The 24137-nt window shown below is 37.8% G+C and overlaps 1 protein-coding gene across 1 annotated transcript in view; it reads left to right on the top strand.

Annotated features, from left to right (window-relative positions):
* TRPM7 (transient receptor potential cation channel subfamily M member 7) overlaps nucleotides 1-24137 on the top strand; it is a 106657-nt gene that overhangs the window by 65964 nt on the left and 16556 nt on the right. Inside the window, exons 17-31 of the mRNA XM_044979877.1 lie at nucleotides 262-490; nucleotides 1768-1923; nucleotides 2008-2151; nucleotides 3130-3258; nucleotides 3948-4232; nucleotides 5836-6010; nucleotides 6587-6713; nucleotides 11984-12168; nucleotides 13057-13189; nucleotides 14257-15389; nucleotides 17067-17143; nucleotides 18798-18857; nucleotides 21985-22081; nucleotides 22739-22809; nucleotides 23781-23818. Of these exons, the coding sequence (XP_044835812.1) occupies nucleotides 262-490; nucleotides 1768-1923; nucleotides 2008-2151; nucleotides 3130-3258; nucleotides 3948-4232; nucleotides 5836-6010; nucleotides 6587-6713; nucleotides 11984-12168; nucleotides 13057-13189; nucleotides 14257-15389; nucleotides 17067-17143; nucleotides 18798-18857; nucleotides 21985-22081; nucleotides 22739-22809; nucleotides 23781-23818 (3039 nt within the window). The remainder of the gene's footprint in view (nucleotides 1-261; nucleotides 491-1767; nucleotides 1924-2007; nucleotides 2152-3129; nucleotides 3259-3947; nucleotides 4233-5835; nucleotides 6011-6586; nucleotides 6714-11983; nucleotides 12169-13056; nucleotides 13190-14256; nucleotides 15390-17066; nucleotides 17144-18797; nucleotides 18858-21984; nucleotides 22082-22738; nucleotides 22810-23780; nucleotides 23819-24137) is intronic.

Genomic DNA, 24137 nt, shown 5'->3' with positions numbered 1-24137 from the left:
CTCAGCTGGGTACTATCATTCAGGGAATTATTTAGGCCACATCTGAGGGGAATTAGATGGTCTAACTGGTTAATTGGCCTCTTAACCTCATTAACCACTTCCAGGATGGTGTGAATTGAATACCCCATCACATATCCCAGTTGTTGCAGTGGAAGCAGGGAACTCCCCTCAAAATCCCTGATATTGTGTATGAAAGAAGAAATTCTCCAGAACCTAAAATTGGTAAGCCCATATTTTTTGTGTTTTTTCCCCTTTTTCTAGTGAGTTTGGACAACTCGCAGTTGAACTACTAGAACAGTCCTTCCGACAAGATGAAACCATGGCTATGAAGTTATTAACGTATGAGCTGAAGAACTGGAGTAATTCAACCTGTCTTAAGCTAGCAGTGTCTTCAAGACTCCGCCCATTCGTAGCTCATACGTGTACACAGATGTTGTTGTCTGATATGTGGATGGGAAGACTAAACATGAGGAAGAATTCATGGTACAAGGTAAACATCCTTACAATTCACCATTAGTGTTAATTCTGCTGGCATTCTTATTTATTGTGTTTATGCTGAAGTGGAAGAAAAGCATGTTGTATACAAAGTACTATTCCTATAAAACTTGTATCACTGTAACCCTTATTTACCTTAATAAATGTAGTGAAACTGTTCTACTGTAACTTTTTTAACTTAATCAAGTCTGGACATGTTATTATAAACTCTTCTTTTGATGCTCTATTATCTTTTTAAATAAGGTACAGAAATGTAGAAGGCAGAAAACAGGCAAGTAGCCCTTAATCAGAGGCATATGTAGATTACTGTGAATACTAATCCACTACTAAAAATATAGTGGTGAAAAAAATTAACAACAGAAAATCCACTGTAAGAATACAATTTCATATTCTTCTGCCTTCTACAGGCAGTAAGTAAAACTTGATGTAGAAATAAGCTTTTGCTTTCATTATGGAAGCCCAAGATGAACAAATGGAGGGCATACAGTGGAACACTGGCGCACAAATCTGCAGGATCAGTTGGTGTAAGTTTTCAGAACAGTGCACTAAAATAAGTCCTGCAGCTCTAATTAACAATTGCAAGAGTGCATATCTATTATGGACATGACACTGAAAATTTATTCCATTATTTGGAGTAACAAAGGGAAAATCACCCAAAAAGTGCAACTTTCATACAAAACCTCTGCAAGCATCATCATCTATGTGACCTACTAAAATCTTACATGCCAACTTATCTGTTGACCTCTCTTGCCTTGTAATGGACTAACTTCAATAAACAGTTATTTTATCTAGTACTTTTTATACATGTTTCAGACTTCATTATTTTTCTACCATGACTAGAAAAACTGACGCATGTATAGTTAAACATGCCTTGTCTCTAAGACCATAGCCATGTTCTTGCCAAAATTAGGGGGAAAAGAAATGACCTATGAATTCAGTTAAGCTGTTGCTCTCTGTTATTTAATCTTGGAATATTTAATCTTGTCCAGTGATGTTTAGTTTTGGAACCCACTGATTTATTTTTTTTCCCAAGAATTTCATGAAACATTCTTTATATGCTCACTCCTGGCCTGTAAGTTACATATATAAATAACAAAAAATCTTCTCTCTCCACCCCCATTTTTTTCCTACTAACTACCTGACAAGGACAATTTGGATTATAAAATTATATTTTTACAGGGGATAGTCTGGGTACCAGTATGTATGACACTTTAATATGCTAATGTTAAGTGGAAATACACTTTTAAAATTGCTCATCTTCAATTCTTGTAGGTGATACTGAGCATCTTACTACCCCCTGCCATACTAATGCTGGAATATAAAACCAAGGCAGAAATGTCCCATATTCCACAATCTCAAGATGCACACCAGATGACAATGGAAGACAGTGAAAACAACTTCCGGAATACAGCAGAAGAGATACCCATGGTAACATAAAACAAACAAACAAAACCTCAAAGAACAAAGAAGTATTTCTATACTTAAATTCATAACCTATCCTTTTTATGTTAGGAAGTATTTAAAGAAGTAAGGGTCTTGGATAGTACTGAAGGAAAACATGACATGGAGATGCCAACAAAACCTAAGCGACTTCCAATTACACGAAAGTTTTATGCATTCTATCATGCGCCAATTGTGAAGTTCTGGTTCAATACGGTGAGTTTTTGAAGAAAAGCTGTGTAAAATGACATGCTCAAGAACTCTTTTAAAAAATAGTCCATATTTTATGGCTGGTTCTTTGGCCAGCATACAGTTGTTACAAATAACACCAGAGTTGAACTGCTCTTGTCCTTCTAAAACTATCTTCCTAAGAAATGAGAATCACTGGAGTCTTAGGGCAGGTCTACACTAAGAATGGGGGTCGAACTAGGGTACGCAAATTCAGCTACGTGAATAGCGTAGCTGAATTCGAAGTACCCTAGTTCGAACTACGTACCCGTCCAGACGCCGCGGAACCGAACTCCGCGGCTCCAAGGTCGACTCTGCTAACTCCAGCTGCCGAGGTGGAGTACCGGAGTCGACCGCGGCGCTTCCGGAGTTCGAACTATCGCGTCTAGATCAGACGCGATAGTTCGAACTCCGAGAAGTCGAACTCACCGCGTCGACCCGCGCGGTAAGTGTAGACTAGGGCTTAGAATCTGGCTAGTGCATGCACAGTGTGCAAAATATATCATACTTGCACTACGGCCTGTTTGTCCTGATATGTCATTCTCCTGCAAGGTAACTCGGGATGGATACTTAGCACTCAGATTTCTTTTATTTTGATGTATTATTTTGCCTCATCCAGTTTAGCAGACCTTACATAATTGTTCATTAGTCTAACATATTTAGACGAAGTTATGTGTAATTCATTTTAGATAATTTACACAAATTTGTATTTGACATCCTAAATTATTCTACATTATTGTTACTTTTTTCTTTCGCTCTTGAGGGATGTATAAAGCCAATATACAATATTTTCCCCATTTATTGGCATTTACTACCCTTGTTCCTGTAAGCAAGTACAGTTATCCTACTTACTGTTTTGGTGCACACTGTATCCGATCAGATTATCAAAAATAATCTACACACACTTGAAAATAACTTTATATAGTTACACATCTTAACTTTTTTGCTTACTTGCTTTTTTTTTAGTTGGCATACTTAGGATTTCTGATGCTTTACACATTTGTAGTCCTTGTAAAAATGGAAGAAATACCATCAGTTCAAGAATGGATTGTTATAGCTTATATTTTTACGTCAGCTATTGAGAAGATTCGTGAGGTATGTTTGCAATCTCAGTTGTGTTCTAAATTACTTCACTAATGTCAAGTAGAGCGATATGCTTTAAATGATCTTTATCAAAAGATAATGTAAGTGATACAGATTGAAAGTATTGTAGTGCACTTATTATCTGCATTTCAAGCTATTTTATCCTATTAAAGGCATTATGAATATCTCCTTTTTATATAACAAATAATTTACTACAATAATCAAATCCCCTGTCACTCAAAAAAGGCTAATGGATTTGGATTTGGATGTGGTATATTTTAAGCAGTCATACTGAAGTACCATTAAAAATATGAAAATTAATGGTCTTTCAGCATTGGTCCTGAAACACATTTGTTCTGCAAGTGGTAACCTCAGAGCAGAGCTGAGATTTTAAAAAATGTGCATGGTATTGTGCATAGACTCTCAATAAAAGTACACACAAATGACCAGTTAGTCATCAAACTGATACATTTTAATGTGGAATTGTGTTTGTACATGCAGTTGTGGTAATCACATGTGTAAATCTAAAAATCTGGTCCTTAAATATTTGTATAGTGGAGTGTATCAATTTAACATGGAAGCATGCTCAAACATGCTGATAAAAAATTTTGTTTACTGATAAAATGTTCAAATGGTTCAATGGTCTTGATATGAGATAAATTTGCAGATACCTGTTTTCTTTTTTCTTTTTCTTAATGTAGATCTTTATGTCAGAGGCTGGGAAAATTAATCAGAAGATTAAAGTGTGGTTCAGTGATTACTTCAATATCAGTGATACAATTGCCATTGTTACTTTCTTCATTGGGTTTGCACTAAGATTTGGAGCAATAGGGAACTTTGGTGACAAAACTTACACAGAAAATTATGTTTTTGTTGCTGGAAGAATAACATACTGTCTAAATATTATATTTTGGTATGTGAGATTACTGGATATTCTAGCTGTAAATCAACAGGCTGGCCCTTATGTCATGATGATTGGCAAAATGGTAAGTTTTGTTTTATTGAAAACATACCTCTTTCTTTCACTGCATCCATTTTATAATTTTTTAAGAATCTATTTAGAAAAAGGCTACATTATACTGAGGTAATTTTCCACAAATCAAAATGTGCAAATGGGTTAATTAAGATATAATATCTGTTTACGGCTCCTCGGAACAATGGGGGATGAGAGTGGCTTCCCAAACATTTGGTTATAGTCTGTGATATCTGCCCTTCTGATATAGAAAATCCATTTTGTTGAATATGTGCCATTATTGCTCTTCTTTTACAAACATCTCTCAGAACTGAAGAAAAGGCAGCAGTCCTTCCATCTTGCAGCTTGATAAAGATAAATATACAATGTTCATAATCTCAAATATAAGTCATAAACTGTGCATAGGCAGATTCCCCAAATAATCACGTCTCAAAGCAGATTTCCTTCCTCCTGATCAGACAGCATAAACTGAATTTTTCAATACATTCCCTCTTCTATAGAATCTGGAACTTGCACAGAGTGTTAGGAGTTATGAAGGTCATCTAAATAACTCTGCTATAGTGAATAATGGAAGTAAAAACATCTCACTGTGAGATATATGAACTGCTGGATGATAAAATCAGAACTAGGGGAGTAAGATGTATGCCCTGGTTCTATTTCTGTGTCATACTCATTTTCAGAGCTTGGGAAAACTGTACCTACACTGTGCTTAGCCTCACAGAGAGTGTAGGAGGGAGGAGGAGTATATCAAGTTCCTAAAGAAAGGTGGGTACAGTAAATTGCGTTCCAAGCTGTAAGAGCATACAATAGTTTGGTGGGAGGAAAAACCGAAGATGAAGGTTTGTGGTCTTGTGCTGAATTTTAGCTGGCTGAATCCTCTAACACAGGGGTCTGCAACCTTTCAGAAGTGATGTGCCGAGTCTTCATTTATTCACTCTAATTTAAGGTTTCACGTGCCAGTAATACATTTTAATGTTTTTAGAAGGTCTCTTTCTCTAAGTCTATAACTAAACTATTGTATATAAGGTAAAGAAGGTTTTTAAAATGTTTAAGAAGCTTCAGTTAAAATTAAATTAAAATGTAGACACCCCGCCCCCGGACCAGAGGCCAGGACCCAGGCATGAGAGTGCCACTGAAAATCAGCTCGCGTGCCACAGGTTGCCTACCCCTGCTCTAACCCCATTATAAATTCCTCAAAAACTGCTTAAAATTGCAAAATGCACAAAATTCCTTAAGCTTGCACTAGAAATTGCTGCTATAACTGTATAAAAGCTTGCTTTAATCATATGGAAGCTGAGTATACTTCAGTGCTGGTTAATACAGTACTTTAAAAATAAAAAGAATTAAAATAGCATGTCAGACTGCTGCAAAACTTAGTTGTATGGTTTATTCCTTTTAGTTTAAGGAGTAAGTATGGTAAATCCTTATCCTCAGTTTGCTAACCCCCAAATCTGTTTGTTTTTTTATATATATATATAGATCTAGATAGACACAAAGTTAAATATTGATACATTTTGGAGATCGAGTAATTACACAAGTGTTTTGAAACCATAATTGCCAAAGCTTTTATTTGGTAAACTTTTTGAGTTTTCTTAACTTGAACTTTTTTTAAACAGGTGGCCAACATGTTCTACATTGTAGTGATTATGGCACTCGTACTGCTTAGTTTTGGTGTTCCCAGGAAGGCAATACTCTATCCTAATGAAGCACCATCCTGGACTCTTGCTAGAGATATTGTGTTTCATCCATACTGGATGATTTTTGGTGAAGTTTATGCATATGAAATTGATGGTAAGATGATGCAATTTTAGAACAATTTATGGAAACTCTCAAGGATTAATGATATTTTTTTCCAGATTCTGATAGGCTGAGGTGTATTGGTGAAACATGAATTTAGTTAGTAGTATTGGATTACCTTTTCTTCTTGAGGTATGCCCATTAAGTCCTAGATGTCCAAATGTAGGGAACCCTTTGTCTTGCTTATGCTGAAAAAAGCTTAAACATGACCTAGAATGAAAACTTTTGTTCCTGTTTTGGCCAAAAGGGGAAGCATCTTCCAATTGGGCTAATCCTAGAGCTGTATTTATCGCATATGCAACCATCATGCCAAGATTTTGTTTCTGTGAGCTGAAAAAGCATTTTACTTAACTGATAAAGACCATTCAGTAACTACAGGATGCCTCTCTCTCCTGTAACTTTTTAAAAACTGTTCCTAGTGGTATTTTTTTAAAAGAACAAATTACAGGATAGATGTATAAAGCTAGTTATTGCACAATCTTTGAGTGATTCTTTCAGCATTTCTATCTGCTATAAGTATTAAAAGTCCTCTCTAAAAGAAAATATGGTCTCTGTGTTTTCTCACCAAAGCATGTGCAAATGATTCAGTAGTTCGCTATCTCTGTGGACCTGGAACATGGCTGACCCCATTTCTTCAAGCTGTCTACCTCTTTGTACAGTACATTATTATGGTTAATCTCCTTATTGCATTTTTCAAGTAAGTATATTGTTACTTTCAGATAATTGTTAATCTGGTCATAAGTACATATCTAACTTGAATAAACTAATTAAAAATAGTTTGGTGGCCTGATGGCAGTGGAAGGCACTGCTGTTTGTTGGCTGTGTTTTCTTCAGGTGCTAATCTTGATCCATTACTCTTCAGCACTGTAGGGACAGTCTGCCCAGCTCCTAGGGCAGAGGGATTGTGATACACCCTGCTCGTGATGCTATGCTTTCTGAAGGCACTATATCTAGCCCAAAATTGCAGAGAGGCTAAATGCAACAGAGGGAGAGGAGAATTTGCAGCCCTGCCCCCCTCCTCTCCTTTCAAAAATAAAAAAGAACAAAATTGGTTCTTGGGTTTATTGCTCCACTGGCATAACTTCATATCGAGAATGTTATTCCAAAGTGCAAATGTAATTTTTTTGTTTTTTTGTTTTTTTTAAATAAAGATCTTGCCTAGGGATAGCTATAGAGAAGTTTAAAATCAAATTTTGCTTATCTTTCTACTCCATTAAAAAACTATTTTGAAAAAGCATTTGTAATAGTACACAGCTCATTAAAACTGAAGACTTGCTTAATCCATGATTGGTGGGCCTGCTTCCAATTTTCAAGAAAAGCAGCAAAGAATCCTGTGGCACCTTATAGACTAACAGACGTTTTGCAGCATGAGCTTTCGTGGGTGAATGCCCACTTCGTTGGATGCAAGAGTGGAAATATCCAGGGGCAGGTAAATATAAGCAAGCAAGAAGCAAGCTAGAGATAACGACGTTAGATCAATCAGGGAGGATGAGGCCCTGTTCTAGCAGTTGAGGTGTGAAAACCAAGGGGGGAGAAACTGGTTCTGTAGTTGGCAAGCCATTCACAGTCTTTGTTTAATCCTAAACTGATGGTGTCAAATTTGCAAATGAACTGAAGCTCGGCAGTTTCTCTTAGAAGTCTGGTCCTAAAGTTTTTTTGCTGGAGGATGGCCACCTTAAGATCCCAGAAGCCTCCTACTGCAAGACAAACCCAAGAAAGAAACCAACAGGACTCCACTGGCCATCACATACAGTCCCCAGCTAAAGCCCCTCCAACGCATCATCAGGGATCTACAACCCATCCTGGACAATGATCCCACACTTTCACAGGCCTTGGGTGGCAGGCCAGTCCTCGCCCACAGACAACCTGCCAACCTGAAGCATATTCTCACCAGTAACTGCACACCGCACCATAGTAACTCTAGCTCAGGAACCAATCCATGCAACAAACCTCAATGCCAACTCTGCCCACATATCTACACCAGCAACACCATCACAGGACCTAACCAGATCAGCCACACCATCACCGGTTCATTCACTTGCACATCCACCAATGTAATATATGCCATCATATGCCAGCAATGCCCTTCTGCTATGTACATCGGCCAAACTGGACAGTCTCTAAGGAAAAGGATAAATGGACACAAATCAGATATTAGGAATGGCAATATACAAAAACCTGTAGGAGAACACTTCAACCTCCCTGGCCACACAATAGCAGATCTTAAGGTGGCCATCCTCCAGCAAAAAAACTTTAGGACCAGACTTCTAAGAGAAACTGCTGAGCTTCAGTTCATTTGCAAATTTGACACCATCAGTTTAGGATTAAACAAAGACTGTGAATGGCTTGCCAACTACAGAACCAGTTTCTCCTCCCTTGGTTTTCACACCTCAACTGCTAGAACAGGGCCTCATCCTCCCTGATTGATCTAACGTCGTTATCTCTAGCTTGCTTCTTGCTTGCTTATATTTACCTGCCCCTGGATATTTCAACTCTTGCATCCGACGAAGTGGGCATTCACCCACGAAAGCTCCAAAACGTCTGTTAGTCTATAAGGTGCCACAGGATTCTTTGCTGCTTTTACAGAACCAGACTAACACGGCTACCTCTCTGATACTTTCCAATTTTCAGTAATCAGGGGGGTTAGTATACCAGACCACATTAAATTCAGCCAGTCATTTTAATTTGAAAAAATGAAGTTTGACCTAAGTGAACTTCCTTCTGATGGAAGGGACCAAGCGGAATAGGAGAAATTATTTCCCCTGTCCCCCTTAACTACAAACCAGGCAATACACAACAGTGCAATATCTCCACAATCCCGGTTTCACTGTTAGGCCTGGAACCAGCTAGCTTTACGCAGAAAGTATATAGGTCTGGTGAGGGAGATGGGCTGATTCAGTGCATCTTTTCTGGGATCCTCCACTGGCGGGAGTCTTGTGGAATCCTGGCTGAAGTTTAAAAGCTGCTCTTCTCTGACAGAATGCCAGGAGGTACAACATTCTGTCCTGCCTACAGGTGAAAATTGCTGGCACAGCTGCCTTGCAGGCACAGGGGTGTACAATTTGCACTAACTCTATCTGGAGGCATGAAGCAAATCTATATTACTAATAACTTGAATAACATGTTACAGGGAAATTGTAATTCTTTCACTAAATTGACATATCTGAAGGCACAGTGAACTACAAACATAATGGAAGTGCCTTAGAGTTACATTGATGTTTTAATGTAGTCTTTTGTATTTTTGTTTTTACCTGGTGGCAGGGCAGGGTGCCCTGTGTAGTACTTTAAGAAATATAATCTATACTAAATAAAAGGTAAATTTAAAACAAAAAATCCTACTTATAAATTTCTTACTTTAACACTGACCAGGGAACCTGTTGCAAATTAATGCAGTTTTAATTAGCAATCAAAACTAATAAAAATCAAAGATGGTAAATTGTAATGTCATTAAATTTAACTTTATAAGCTTAGTACAATTTTACTCTTCATTAGTTTTCCAAATATACTAAGTTTACTAATATACAATGACGTCTCAGCAAAGATTTAATAGCATTGTTTCGTGTTCCTGTGTTACTAAAAGTGCAAAAAGAGTGCTATTTTTGTGTAAGTGTAACATGTATGGCTTAATAACGTCCTGCTGTACTCTTGCAGAAACACTTGCCTGTAACAGGTCATTATTGCTAGTTTATACCTACACATGAAACAAATCTCTACAAGTTTTACATTTCTGACTTTACATCTGAATCTGCATACCTAACATTACAAAAAAAGTTTGTTAGATTTTCAAACTTATTTGACTTTAGGCTTTTTGAATCTATCTTAGTTCAAGAACAGAATGCAGACCTTTATTGACTGAGAAAATGCCAGTTTTCAGTATAAGTGTTCCGACGGTATTTTTAATCATAAAAATAGAGCTTTATTTATACTTGTTAAGAAACTGCATGCTGCAAATTTAAGAAATAAGATTAGATGTTTTATTTCTTTCTTTTTTTTAAATAAAGGGCTTTAGGTGGTTCAGATTGTAGTAAGAGCACAGTAACTACTACAAGCAATGATTACGTTTATGGGGCCAGACTTGCACAAATTACAGAGATATTGTATGTGTGTGCACGCCGTGAACTGCACTTGTGCATGCAGACAGGATGATTACATGTGCAACTGGCTAGTTAAACATTTAACTGATTGTGTGTTTAATCTAGTTTGCACATACAGTCACAACAAATATGCATGCCAACATATGTGCATTTTTGCCTTGCAGTTACAAAACTGTTGCAGCTAGTTCTTTAATGCCTCAAATAACTGGTGAATAATTATTGTAACTATGACTAGATAGCTATTCCTTTCCCAATGATCACCAGTTATGTTATGATACTTAAATTTGTACAGTAGAGTTATTCTTAGTGCATTACAGAAGGGATCCCAGAGATGAGAGGGTAAATATATGCCCCCTGCTGTGTTCTCTCCACCGCTTCAGACCTTAGCATTTATGAGACTGCTAACATAGTTGCGAATTTTGGTGGTTAGAGTTGTCCATAAGGAACAGAATGAAAACAACCATAGGGCCATGAAGTCAGATCCTGATGACTTCATCACTCCAGCTCAGTCTACACAAACAAATAACCAATAGGCAAAATCATGTGATTATTAATATCCTGAGCACCATTCCCAAATACAGGAAAAGCTGTGTTATCCAGCACTTTACCAACTGTAAAGCTCTATTAACTGGTATTTCTGATCTTCATTGAAAGTCCAGGTTATAGTCCGGTCTGTGTGGGTCCCCGGAAGTGGTGACATGTCCCTGCTGCTCCTAGGTGGAGGAACAGCTGCAAGGAGTGTGGGGCTGGGGCGTGGGCGGGGGTGCAGGACATGGGCTCTGGGAGGGAGTTTGGGCATGGGAGGGGGCTCGGAGCAGGGAGTTGGGGGCATGGGAGGGGTTCTGGAGTGCCGGATCTGGGTGTCGCTCACTTCAGGCAGCTCACCGCAAGTGGCAATATGTCCCAGCAGCTCCTAGGCGGAGGTGCAGCTAGACGGTTCTGCACGCCGCCCCTTTCCCGAGCGTGGGCTCCGCGGCTCCCGTTGGCCAGGAACCGTGGCCAGTGGGAGCTGCGGGGGCGGCACCTGTGGGTGGAGGCAGCACACAGAGCTGCCTAGAACAGCTGGGACATGTCGCTGCTTGTGGGGAGCTGCCTGAGATGAGCACCACACCGATCCGGCACCCTGACCCCCTCCCATGGCCCAAACTCCTTCCGAGAGCCCGCACCCCCTCCAACACCCAAACTCCCTCCCTTTTAGTAACTGGAATTTTTACCGGCAGCCACCATTCCCCCAACATGCCAGGTATAAAAGCTTTTACTGTAATATTCTATAAGCTGAAAGAACAACTCTACCATCAGGATGTAAGATAATAGGTTAAAAATAGGTCTTCTAAAATGATGATAAAATTGCAATCTAGTTGCAATGTAACAAAAAGGACACATTTATCCCTAGCAATATATCAAGAAATCGTAGTCTCTGGTCTAACAGTTCATCTGCTTTGGAGAGGATCCCTGTTGCTTTTCCAAAGTTTTAGTATTAAAACCAATACACGCACAAAGGTTTTATTTAAAAAAAAAAAAAAAAAACCTTTAAGAGAGAGAAGAAATCTCTCATTTATAGGGCCAACTTTCCTGTCTTTTTAATCTGAAATTACTACAGAGTTAATGTTATGGTTTATCACAAATGAACCTGAGTGTGTGAGGAGTATAATTCTTTCTTGCCATATTGATATAGCCTTCCCTTGATGCACTTCTAACTCTCATTTAAAAATTTGAGTTACTTCTTCAGTAAAGTGTACATAACTGTATTTTCAATCTATGCCTTTCTCTACATTTATGCCTTTGTAAAATTCAAAAGGCAGTAAAATTGCTTCGGATAGTAACTAACCTCTAAAATATTTGTTAAAACATTTTTATGTTTCTCCCCCTTCAGCAATGTGTATTTACAAGTAAAGGCAATTTCAAACATCGTATGGAAGTATCAGCGCTATCATTTCATTATGGCCTACCATGAAAAACCTGTCCTGCCTCCACCTCTTATTATTCTTAGTCATATGGCTTCCTTATGTTGTTGTATATGTAAAAGAAGAAAGAAAGACAAGACTTCAGATGGACCAAGTAAGAACAAATTTTATCCAAGCAATTATTAGTTTTTCTTGTTTTTCTGTTATTAAAGTAAGTTATCAAGAAAGTGGTAATAACTGTTTGGTTACTACTCTTCATTATAATGCACAGAGAGCACAATATAATGTTTAATTCATTAATAATGAAGCAGGCAACTTGTGTATATTTTATTATCATTTTCCAAACTTGGTACGCCGCTTGTGTAGGGAAAGCCACTGGCAGGCCGTGCCAGTTGGTTTACCTGCCGCGTCCGCAGGTCCGGCCAATCGCGGCTCCCACTGGCCGCGGTTCGCTGCTCCAGGCCAATGGGAGCTGCTGGAAGCGGTGTGGGCCAAGGGACATACTGGCCGCTGCTTCCAGCAGCTCCCATTGACCTGGAGCAGCGAACTGCAGCCAGTGGGAGCCGCGATCGGCCGGACCTGCGGATGCGGCAGGTAAACAAACTGGCCCGGCCCGCCAGGGGCTTTCCCTACACAAGTGGCGTCCCAAGTTTGGGAAACACCGATTTAACTAATTTAAAGTGGTTGAGCTCTCTGATAAAACAAATACCTTAAAAGAACTTAGTTCGTAAGTCTTGTTTTATGGGACTGAACCACAACTATTCTATCTGGCAATTTCTACTGCTATGTTACCAGTAACATTCTGCGCCAAGCCTCAGATTTCAGTTCTGTCCTATATCAATTAAAATAATCCTTCTGTTATAGCATTTGGAGTCAAAATTGGTAAATTGAGCACTAGAGTCCCATTTTTCAACCAGCTCTACAGAGCTAGGTAGCATCCTCATTTACCCCATATCATTGATCCATGTGGCTACTTATTTCAAGCATTTGTGATGTAGCATAGCCTACTGATCTCCTGAATTGTTGCTTTCTCTTTCATTAGAACTCTTCCTAACAGAAGAAGACCAAAAGAAACTTCATGACTTTGAAGAGTTGTGTGTTGAGATGTATTTCAATGAAAAAGATGATAAATTCCACTCTGGAAGTGAAGAGAGAATTCGAGTCACATTTGAACGGTAGAAAATTTATGTAGAAACTTAACAGATTTTAATAAGTCAAAGTTTTTATTTAAATTTTTATCAGGAAAAGGTACAGTGCATGTAGTTGCTTGTACAAAATATTCATGACAATGTTGTATGACACTTTCTTAGTTACATAGAAATTATTACAGACTGTTTTATGCCGTCTGTATTTCTGAGTTGTAGAAGAGCTCCTGACACTTACTAGTGCATAGCAGACAGAGACTTATAGTCTCTTTCTTTAAAGAGGTCTTCTCAAATGGGGTACAGGAGTACAGGAGTCTGGTAGAGGGCAAATATACTGGTCACTGGGTGAGTAGTTTTCTGTTCCCTGAGTGACCAGAGCAGGGGCTGCACTAGAGTAATCAGGAACCTGCTAGAACCAATTAAGGCAGCCAGGCTGATTAGAACACCTGCAGCCAATCAAGGCAGGTTAATCAGGGCACCTGGGTTTAAAAAGGAGCTCACTCCAGTCAGGGAGTGGGGAGCCAGAGGAGAGGAAGTGCGTGTGAGGAGCTGGGAGCAAGAGGCGCAAGGAGCTGAGAGTGAGAGGGTGAGCTGCTGGAGGACTAAGGAGTAAAAGCGTTATCAGACACCAGGAGGAAGGTCCTGTGGTGAGGATAAAGAAGGTGTTTGGAGGAGGCCATGGGGAAGTAGCCCAGGGAGTTGTAGCTGTCATGCAGCTGTTACAGGAGGCACTATAGACAGCTGCAATCCACAGGGCCCTGGTCTGGAACCCGGAGTAGAGGGTGGGCCTGGGTTCCCCCCAAACCTCCCAACTCCTGATCAGACACAGGAGAAGTTGACCCAGACTGTGGGGAAGATCACTGAGGTGAGCAAATCTGCCAAATAAGCGCAGGACCCACCAAGGTAGAGGAGGAACTTTGTCACAATCCCTTTTTCTACAACAATCCACTGAAATCAATTAAGTCACCCTAAGGCTTTAAAATTACAAATAATACATTTTCCTTTCTCAAACTGGCAAAAAGAAGTATAGCAAAAGTGTTTCTTCTTTACAGTTTTTGAGAACAAAAAGCTTACTTTTTCATTATTTTTTTTTTTAGGGTTGAACAAATGTGCATTCAGATAAAAGAAGTTGGTGATCGAGTCAACTACATCAAACGGTCATTGAACTCTTTAGATTCTCAGATTGGCCACCTACAGGATCTCTCTGCTCTCACTGTGGATACTCTAAAAACACTAACTGCACAAAAAGCTTCAGAAGCCAGCAAAGTCCATAATGAAATTACCCGGGAGTTAAGCATTTCAAAACATTTGGCACAAAACCTTATTGATGATGGTTCTCTGAGATCTTCAGTATGGAAAAAACACAACATTGGAAATGTGTTTGGTTCTTCTTTTCCACAAGGAGACCTCGAGAGTAGTAATGCTTTATTATGTAACATTTCTATGCACAGTGAAAGAGATATTCAACATAAGACAATTGGTCAGGATTTAGCTCCAGTTTCCAGGGGGGAAGAACTAAACTTTCAAGAGGCAGGTTCCTCAGGCAGTGCCTTTTTTCCAAGTGCTGTTTCTCCTCCAGAACTTCGACAAAGATTACAGGGTTCAGAGATCTCAAAATCCATTAATAAAAATAAAAAATTAGGCAATTCATCGAACAGCATGCCACGTCTAACATCCCCAACAGCTAAATTATTTGTTAGCACTCCATCTCAGCCGAGTTGCAGAAGTCAGTTGGAATCTACAGCAAACAATGAAGCAGCAATTTTATCTAAGGCTACAGAAGGAGATAGTAACGTAGAATTTGGTGCATTTGTGGGTAAGTATAACAAAGTAGATTGTGAAGTCATTAGTAGCTGCTCTTATCCTCTTGCTTCTGGCTCTGCTTGCCTTGCTTTCACCCAACCTTGTGTTGAAAGTGGTGGATACGTTAATTGTGGTTTTATTCATGATGAAGATGACACTAATGATTACAACTGCAGAAGCAGAGTTGATACATATGATGAGCAGTCCTCTGAGAACAGTATCCAAAAGAAGCTACCTCTGTCATCCAGCAACCAAGCATCAACAGTAAACTGTGACCCAAGTGTTGGTTCACATGAAAAATTGAATGTTAAAGATGAAGTTTCTAAAAGCCAGCATGTTCAAGCAATGGAACCACCAAATAGAGATTTAAGTTCTAACATCATTACAGGACTACGTCAAAAACTGTGGACCAAATCGAAACCACAAGGTTTGATTTACCAAGAATTGTATGGTATTTTGGGTTTATTCTGGTTGCAGGTGACTTTATTCTACCATTGTGCTTTGCTATTTTGCTTTAAACCTTTCTATTTTCTCTAAACGGCATGGATGTTTTTTAACTTTAAAATTATCATTTCTTGATAATTCTGTCACATAGACAATATTTTTCAGACAAACATTGGACAGCTATTGACAAATAAGTTGCTTAATGTTAGCAGTTCTACGGCTCAGGTGAACTCTAGGAGGACTAATTTTAAGGTCCTACTTTTTGCCCATGTAAAAAATATTGTCTATTTTTTGAGAAATTGCAGAAAACTTGTTTTGGCTAATGGAATAATGAATAAATATCTTTGTGGTATCTGTGTCAAGCTCAGGGATCCTTACTATGCTATCCTCCTCAACACTTCTGTGACCAGGATCTACCACTGTTACCTACAGTAATACTGTAGTAGTGCAGTAATATTTTTAAAAACTTTCCAAAGTCCTTTTTTAATCCAATGTTACATGCTTCTTCAACTTTTACATAACAGTAAAAAGGTGCATGTTTTTATTAGATTCTTTAGACACTCTTTGATTAATAAAACAGTGGCAGATTCGCTTTGAAAGTAGGTGTTGGTTTACTAACTAAATACCGTAAATTAGAGACCAAATACTTTAAATTAGACCCAAATACAAGTGGAGGATCACAGTCTTAATCTGTCAGGCACTGGTGCAAGTGTTATCTTGCAAAAGCAATTGTGTAGGGGATCCCAAAACATATTTTCCAAGTGATATTTACTATTTAAAGTTAAGTTTAAATTTAGACAAGAGTTTTGTTCTGATGCCATGATGCTTAGGTGCTCGAAAAGTAATATGTTTTTGACTTGTAGGGGTTTGGCAAGCTATTTAATTGTGTAATCATTAACAGGGCTCATTATCATACAGAAAAACCTTTATACTTTATTAGTTTTTTTTTTAAAGCAGAAAACACAAAACATTTGAAATCTGACTGCATAGCTCAGTCAGGTCTTTAATTAACCACAGCACTAATAAGGTTAAGTATTAAGTATACTTATTTTACTTGAGCCGTACCTTCATTATATGGTCCTTTTTCTTCTGGAATTTAGAATATACTCTTCATCCATAATATATATGTTTTATAGAAATTCAGATGTGGTGCAGCTATATGTTGTCAATCAATTATGTTTGTTTTCATTATAAAACCATGCACATTGGTGGAATTCTGAAAATATTTCCTGTAACTATTAGGATGAAGTGTATATTTTAAAAACCTACCACAGGAAACTCTGCTTTTTCTATACTTTTCACATTTATGTAAAAATAGTGAGACTCAGAATATCAAATAAAATGGTATATCGACGTTACTTCTGAAACTAATCTAATTTATTTTCTTGAAGGAGTAATATTTTTAAATTGTATGAATTTTATTGTGGTGGTGTTCTACTTGTTTTATGTAGGAAAAGCAACAGTTCCTTATCTTTACTAACCTATCATTTATATCCATTTACTTCAGAGTTCTTCATTATAAGTCTTTCTCAATGAAAACACTGGCAGCGTTTATTAAAGTTTGTCCCCATCATAACAACAATATCTGGCATGTTCCAAATTTTTTCAGTGTTATCTTTGATACTGAATATTTTATATTTTTCAATTTACTGGGTCAAAGGTCACAGAGACAGCATGGAGTTACCACAATTTAAGGAGTCAGCGATTAAAATTAAAGAAAAAAATGCTAATATTGAGGTAAGACTGAAATTTTTATTTTTAGATTGCAAATCAGTAGTTTAATGTGGACATAGACATCTTTTTCATGTATAGTTTACCAAAGATTTTTGAAAATGTAAGAATAGATTTTTGCAAAACTAATATGAAAAGAAATTTACTAACAATCAGTAACAATGCAACCTTAACTATAGAGGAACTACTGTTGCTGCAAAATATGAAACTAGTAAGTATTTAACAGGATTTGATAGTATGTAACCTCACAGAGGCCAACATTAGTCTAGCCATTAAAGTAAATTAAAAATGATAACTTGACTTTAATTAGAATAATAATTTAGATTCCAAGGGCAGAAGGGTCTGCTGTGATCATCTGTTCTTACCCCTGTATAATACAGGTCATACACTCTAGGGTTTGTTTTGGGGAAGTTACATCTTTTAGAAAAACATCTAATCTTGATTTATTACGTTATCAACATTGCTTTTAAATTATGAATTTCAAATTGGTAATGTTTCATTTTATAGCAAATTGCAGTATTTAAGATTGAAGATTTGTCTTCGTGTCTTACAACTTATAAAATAAGACGACATAGTGTAATTCACTTCCTCTGGCAGACAGTTTCTTTTAAAATTGTTCACACCTAATTCCAAGGAGAAAATCTTACTTCTGAATTAACTTCAAGATTAGATGGTTATCTGTGACCAACCCTGTGATGGACTCTTGCTGTTAGAGCGTGAATAGGTGATGTACTTTGCACTGAGCTAGCCAAGAGTATTACTAAAAGATTGCACTGAATGCTGATACAAAGTATGCATCTGTTTATGGTACTGGAAATGTCCACTTTAAATAATCAAGACTCAAGACATACTGTATATACTTGTTCATTAGCCCATTCGTTTATAAGCTGACCCCCCCCCCCAGATGGTTAGGTAAAAATAGCAAAAACAGTACAACCCTTTCATAAGTCGACCCTATATTTCAGGGGTTGAGAAACTTTGGCTCCCGGCCCATCAGGGTAAGCCGCTAGCGGGCCTGGATGTTTTGTTTACCTGGAGCATTCACAGGCATGGAGCCCATCAGCTCCCAGTGGCCATGGTTTGCCGTTCCCAACGCCACTTCCCGCAGCTCCCATTGGCTGGGAACGGCAAACCGCGGCCACAAGGAGCTGAAGGGCTCCATGCCTGCAGATGCTCCAGGTAAACAAAACGACAATGTATTAGATATTCAATGATTCCATAGAGTTTTTAAAATCATCAAATTTTGGTGTAGACCCATTTATAAGCTTACCCCTGCTCTTTGATGCGTCACCTTTTTACCAAAAATATTCGGCTTATGAATGTGTATATATGGTAACTTGAATTTCCACTGAAAGTAAGAGGTGGATATGAGAGGGATATCTTATAGTAGCTGTAGATTAATGTGGAAGATCCAGCTTGCTCATTGTAGCAGAGAGAGACTAGGGTACCACTTGCAGTTATGTCAACGGATTCTCAAATAGATGAGGTGAGGCTTTAGATATATAGTTGTGAGAATTCCAGTTTAGTGTATATTCATAACACTTCGAGAAAACTGGAGTTCTGAAAGAGTTTTTTTCTGAAGTGCTCAGTTAATACAATATGTGACCTTGAAGACTTTTGATTTGTGTAACTCAATCCATTATTTCACTTTCTTTCACAGGAGCAACAAGAGGACTTTAAGAAAGCTATTCTGGAGGGCATGGAGTTAACCAAACATCAGGTATATGGGAAGCATTTGATTTTGTTACAGTTGAGGAACTATTGCATCTCGCTCGGTGCTCTCATTCATGCAGACGTTCTAAAATGAAGTATGAGAGAACCTCAAGAATCCCTTGTGTGAAGAGGAAAACTTTGGAGATAGTGGAGGTTACACCAAAGAGCAGAAACACATTGATACTTATCTGAGTGAATCACTTTTTTGATTTGCATGTCCATAGACCCACTCCCTGCAATTGCTAGTAGCAGTTGCACTATAGTTAAGGTTGAATTTCTTTCCATTATAACTCCATTCTGAACACTCCCACTTCCTTTCCCCTTTCCTCCCCCCTAAAAAAACCCAAATCCTTACACCCCTTCAGATAGGGGTCTGATCTATGACCAACCGAGAATTTCCCCACCAAATTTGAAGTTAATCTGACAAACTGTTCATAAATTGTTATGCTCTTTAAGCTTTTTTTTTTTTTAAATCAAAATTAGCAAATTCTTCTAATTATTGTTTGCCATATACAAGCAAAAAATCTGAAAGGATATAAAATTAATATCAAATTTTACTGACCAGGGCCAAATCTCAGGCCAGCTAATTAAAAGTTAATGTTTAATTGCAAGTAGGATGTTAGGTACCTGACACTCCTGACCCTTAGATAGGATTCCCTCCTGAAAACATTCTCTTGAAGGCTTTACTTTTGTTGAGAGCATTGGAGAATTTTAGCTGGCCCAGCAATCTAGCAAGTTTTGTAAAGCTGGGAGCTAGCAGGTCCTCTGCAGTACTAGAGATACTTAAGCACCACAGGTGATTGGATGTTGTACAACTTCTACTTTCTGTGCCTGCAGTTGCGGGCATATTGAATAACAGAGGCTGCCTGGAAATAGACAACAGATTCTGTATAAGTGCATAAAGCAGATTCATCTGTGTGCAAATGCTGCCTCTTCACCTTTGAAGGCGCCAAAGTCAGCTCAGCATATCTGGCTGGAACACTCTAGCTGCAAGTCTCTAGGGACCAATGTTCCCTCTAATTTTTCCCATGCATGTGTGGAATGAGTTTTATGTGCATCAATATGGAGGTGATGTGTGGCGCGGGTGGGGCCAAGGGATTCAAAGTGTGGAAGGGGGCTCAGATTTGTGGTGCGGGGGGGATGAGGGCTCCGGGCTGGTGGTGCGGCCTTGGGGGTGGAGCCGAGGATTAGGGGTTCAAGGTGTGGGAGGGGCTCGAGGGTGGGGCCGAGGGTTGGAGTGCAAGGAGGGAGGGCTCCAGCTGGGGGTGCGGGCTCTGGGCTGGGGCCGGGGATGAGGAGCTCCTGGACTTGGGGAGAGGTGAGCACCTGTGTGGCCCTTGAATTTTTAGCTAGGGACACCTGTTTTCTGGAATCAAACACCACTGAACAACCTCTTGACATTGACAGCTCTGAGCGTTTCCAATATCAGTAGAGTCAGGACATGTACTATGACTGCCTTTTTAAGCATACCAGCATTTTCAGGACACTTAAAATAGTTAGCCTTTGCTTGACTGGGAGGTGGGTTCCTACTTGTAATGTAAGCACTGCAAAGCCATGGCTGCAAGACATCAAATGATATGATGATGATAGTAATTGAAGCCTAGATACCGCAATGAGACTGGAGCTATGGATGACACTCACTTCCCTCTCTGAGTGCATACATAAAATTTTCTGTTTAGGAATATGAAAGAAATCATCTTTGTCAAGCCAACCTTAGCTGTAGAACTGGTTTTAAAAAGCCTTACAACTTCCCAACAGTCATAGGCCTGAAAAATCACAGTCTTTCAACTTCTGTGCCTCTGCTCTTTAGAATCATGGATCTGTGGATTTTATTCAAGTAATCTTTGGCTTTCAGGTGGCTGGTAGTGTGCTCTAGATCTGAAATGCATGAATATATATGAGTATATTCTGTGATTAGGTTGTATCTCTAATTTTTGCTAGAAAAACAAAACTTTAAGTTGAGTATTGTTTTGAGGGCTGGCTGTGGCTCTACATGTGTTCAGAAAGTATTTAATTATCTGTAAAACCTACCACCTGCACAAACTGAGGATGAACTTACTCCCTGCGTAGGCCATGATGCTGCAAAGATGTAATGTGAATAGTGGGACTGCTCACATCCTTAAGATGAAGCACAAGACTTTAGTAGTCTTTGCTAGAGAAGGTATTTAAACAGTTGGACTGATCAATGCCAAGCTATCTAGTAATCAACCCAAATAAATGTCTCCACTTTGGACTACTAAGAGCCAGTGTGGGTATTCTTTTTCATTCCATTTTGGCTTTTTTTTAAGCCTGTAGACATTAACCCTCTCTTTGCTTGTTACTGGGCAATCAAATGTGTTGAACATAGGCAGCCTCTATATTGTCATATTAGAGGTAGAGAAGTAGTGTTAAGATTTTCTAGCTTTCCAGAAAAGATGACTTAGAATATTTAAATGACTTATTGATGTCTTTGAAAATTAGCTTCAATTTGTAACACTGAATTATACAATGGGAGCTAGTAATTCACTTTTCACATATGGCTACAGTATATTTACAACAGTGAAATATCAGTGTCAATTTACTTTTCTTTAGTAGTAAATATTCAGAATCTGGGGTAATAAATCCTAAATTCATATTTCCTTTCAAAATTTAACCTGGTTTAATTTTACAGATCTTCAGAGTTAGAATTTGAAAAACACAATGCTAATTAACTTATAAATTGTACCATAATTAAATTATACTTGAATAGTCTATTAATATTACCATATATGTACAGATATGAGTAGCAGAACGTAGTGTTTCTAGAGGTGTGAGATGTTTAATACATTGTTCAGTTATCTTTGTTTACTGTAGCTCTTTTTATTTCTCCTCAAACATATATCTAGTTTTTATTACTTACTCTAAAATTATTAGAATCAAGATAGCTGTAAGTAGGTGTTCATCTTTAAAATTTGTACTGAATTAATGAGAAAGTATTTGTGAATTTAGCAAGCTGTAAAGGTACCCTTAAAATGTATTTATGCTGTAAATTTGAAAGATAGTACTAGAGAGAGAGATAAGTTATATGCTGAACACTGAGCAGATTGCCAAGCTGCAAGAGGGGAAAAGTACTTCAGGAATGATGACTCATAACAATCTATGTGTTTATAATACAGACTGGTCTTCAAGCTGATGGCATCCTAAGACAGGTTAACTCTTGTGATGGATTTACAGAATATCACAAAAACTCTTTGGCAGTTCATTCAGAACAATGTAAGTGTGCTAATTTTTCTGGTAGTCCAATGTTATCTCTGAATTTTATAAATTATGCATAATCATCATTATTTCAAAGGGTGCTTCAACATAAAAATCAAACTTGTCTCTGAATATACATTTAACCTGCTATTACCTGAAACACCAGAGTACTCTTAACTGAGAATAGGGAAGAATCTTCTGTATATTCTAAAGGTTTTTAACTTTGTGCATTTGTTTAGTCAGTTGTACTGTTTTTTCCAAGATAGTTCCCCTGTTTGTGTGCTTTTTCACATAGTTACACAAAGGAGAGAATCAAATTTCTTATAAAAAATGGAAAATGTTACTTTAAAATGACAAAAATTACAGGAGATATAGATGTTACTACTTGAAACTAATTCATCTATTTACAAATGACTAGATTTAAACGTGAGGGTGTTTCCTTTTAAACTTACTTTATATATACGTTTCAAACCTTCTTTTTTTTTTTTTTGTCCTTTTGGAAGACATGCCAAGTAACACACAGAAAATTTTTGTGTGTTTAAATTCTTTTATTAGGGTTTAGATTAAATAGCTCAGTTGCTCATTTTGTTAGGAAAGATTTAAGGCATCCTCTATTTTGGTAAACACATACTTGTCTGATTCTCTTGTAAGATTGTCAATTCATTTCTTTTCTAGTTCACAACAAAAGTAGAAGAGCATCAGCTGAAGATACTCAGCAAGTAGACTCTAAGGCTGCATTGCTTACGGTTTGTATACTCCAGTTGACAGTTTTATCAAATTTCTCAAAGAATTTCTATAAAATTATAACTAAAATAAAACATTTTATTAAGATACAGTTTAATACTTACTTCATATTTAAACCAATTGACATCCAGTTGTGGTATTCACTGTGAACTTGCTTGCCTAGTTAAAATAAGGAAATGTACTTCTATGAAACTGGATCTGTCTGTCTTCTGAGGAAATTATGCTCAGTAAGAGTTTCAGTGAAGGATTTCAAAGAGGGCTTTTGATAGACAGCGAAAGGAAAGGAATCCAGATCTGACTGTGTCCATCATTGCCCCAATCTCTTGACACATGCTCCCTGCAGAACTAGAATCCCCACTGATACTCAACCGTGGGTCAGAAATTATCATGGGGATGCTGGGAACATATGACTGTTAGGGAATCAGTATGAAGCTGAAACAAGGTGATGTACAGAGAGAGAAAAATAGATGGGCTACATAGAAAGAGTAAAGCTCAGTTTGGGGTGTTCTCCAGTAGGTTCAGGAGGAAACAGCAGAGGTCCTGTTTTGAGTGGGAGGAAGGATAAGGAGTTGAAGATTAGTGTATTTGTTTTCAGTACAGTTCTGTGAGGATAAGCATTAACTTGTGTTGCTTTACTGTTTTTATAAATAATGTTCTCACTTAGGAGTAAAAGGGTTTAAATAATCCACTAAATAATCATAATGGATATAATCACCTTTTCTATTGTGTTAATCAGTTATTTGTTCTTGTATATCTTAATATATTATCCTTGCAGTATGTTATGATATCCTTCCACTATATTTGAATCTTTCACTTCAACTACTTTATCAATACAGTCCTGAGAAATACTGCTAGTAGTACCTTTTATTTTCATCTCTTAACATAGACTATACAGAGAGGTTAAGTAAACTCATTCTGCTTTCAGTATTGGGGAAAAATACTTGTGATTTTTTTCTTTCTTTTTGATTTAAAGGATTGGTTACAAGGTAGACCTTCAAGTAGCAATCAAATGTAAGTAAGTTTTCTAATCAGTAATGGTAGAATTGTCCAAATATTTTCTGATGCACTGTTATCTTTCTTTAGGGCTTTGGTTTTTAATTTTGGCATTTAAGTTATGGCAGTGGTTCTGAAACATTCTAGTTGACTTAAAAATGAATATGAGAGCATGAATCTCTGAAGTGAATCTCTAAAAACTAGAAAATGGTAGGCATTTTAAAAATCAAAGAGAGTACTGAAACACCATATTGTAAACAGTCAACTATTTTGCAGTGGATCAAGTCTTACAATAGTCTTGCATTAATGCCTTTTTAATTTTTTATGCCACTGGAGA

The sequence above is a fragment of the Mauremys mutica genome, chromosome 11, assembly GCF_020497125.1.
Source record: "Mauremys mutica isolate MM-2020 ecotype Southern chromosome 11, ASM2049712v1, whole genome shotgun sequence".
In the NCBI taxonomy this organism is placed as follows: domain Eukaryota; kingdom Metazoa; phylum Chordata; order Testudines; family Geoemydidae; genus Mauremys; species Mauremys mutica.
The sequence above is the reverse complement of the archived record's forward strand: the minus strand, read 5'-3'. Positions and strand labels throughout refer to the sequence as shown.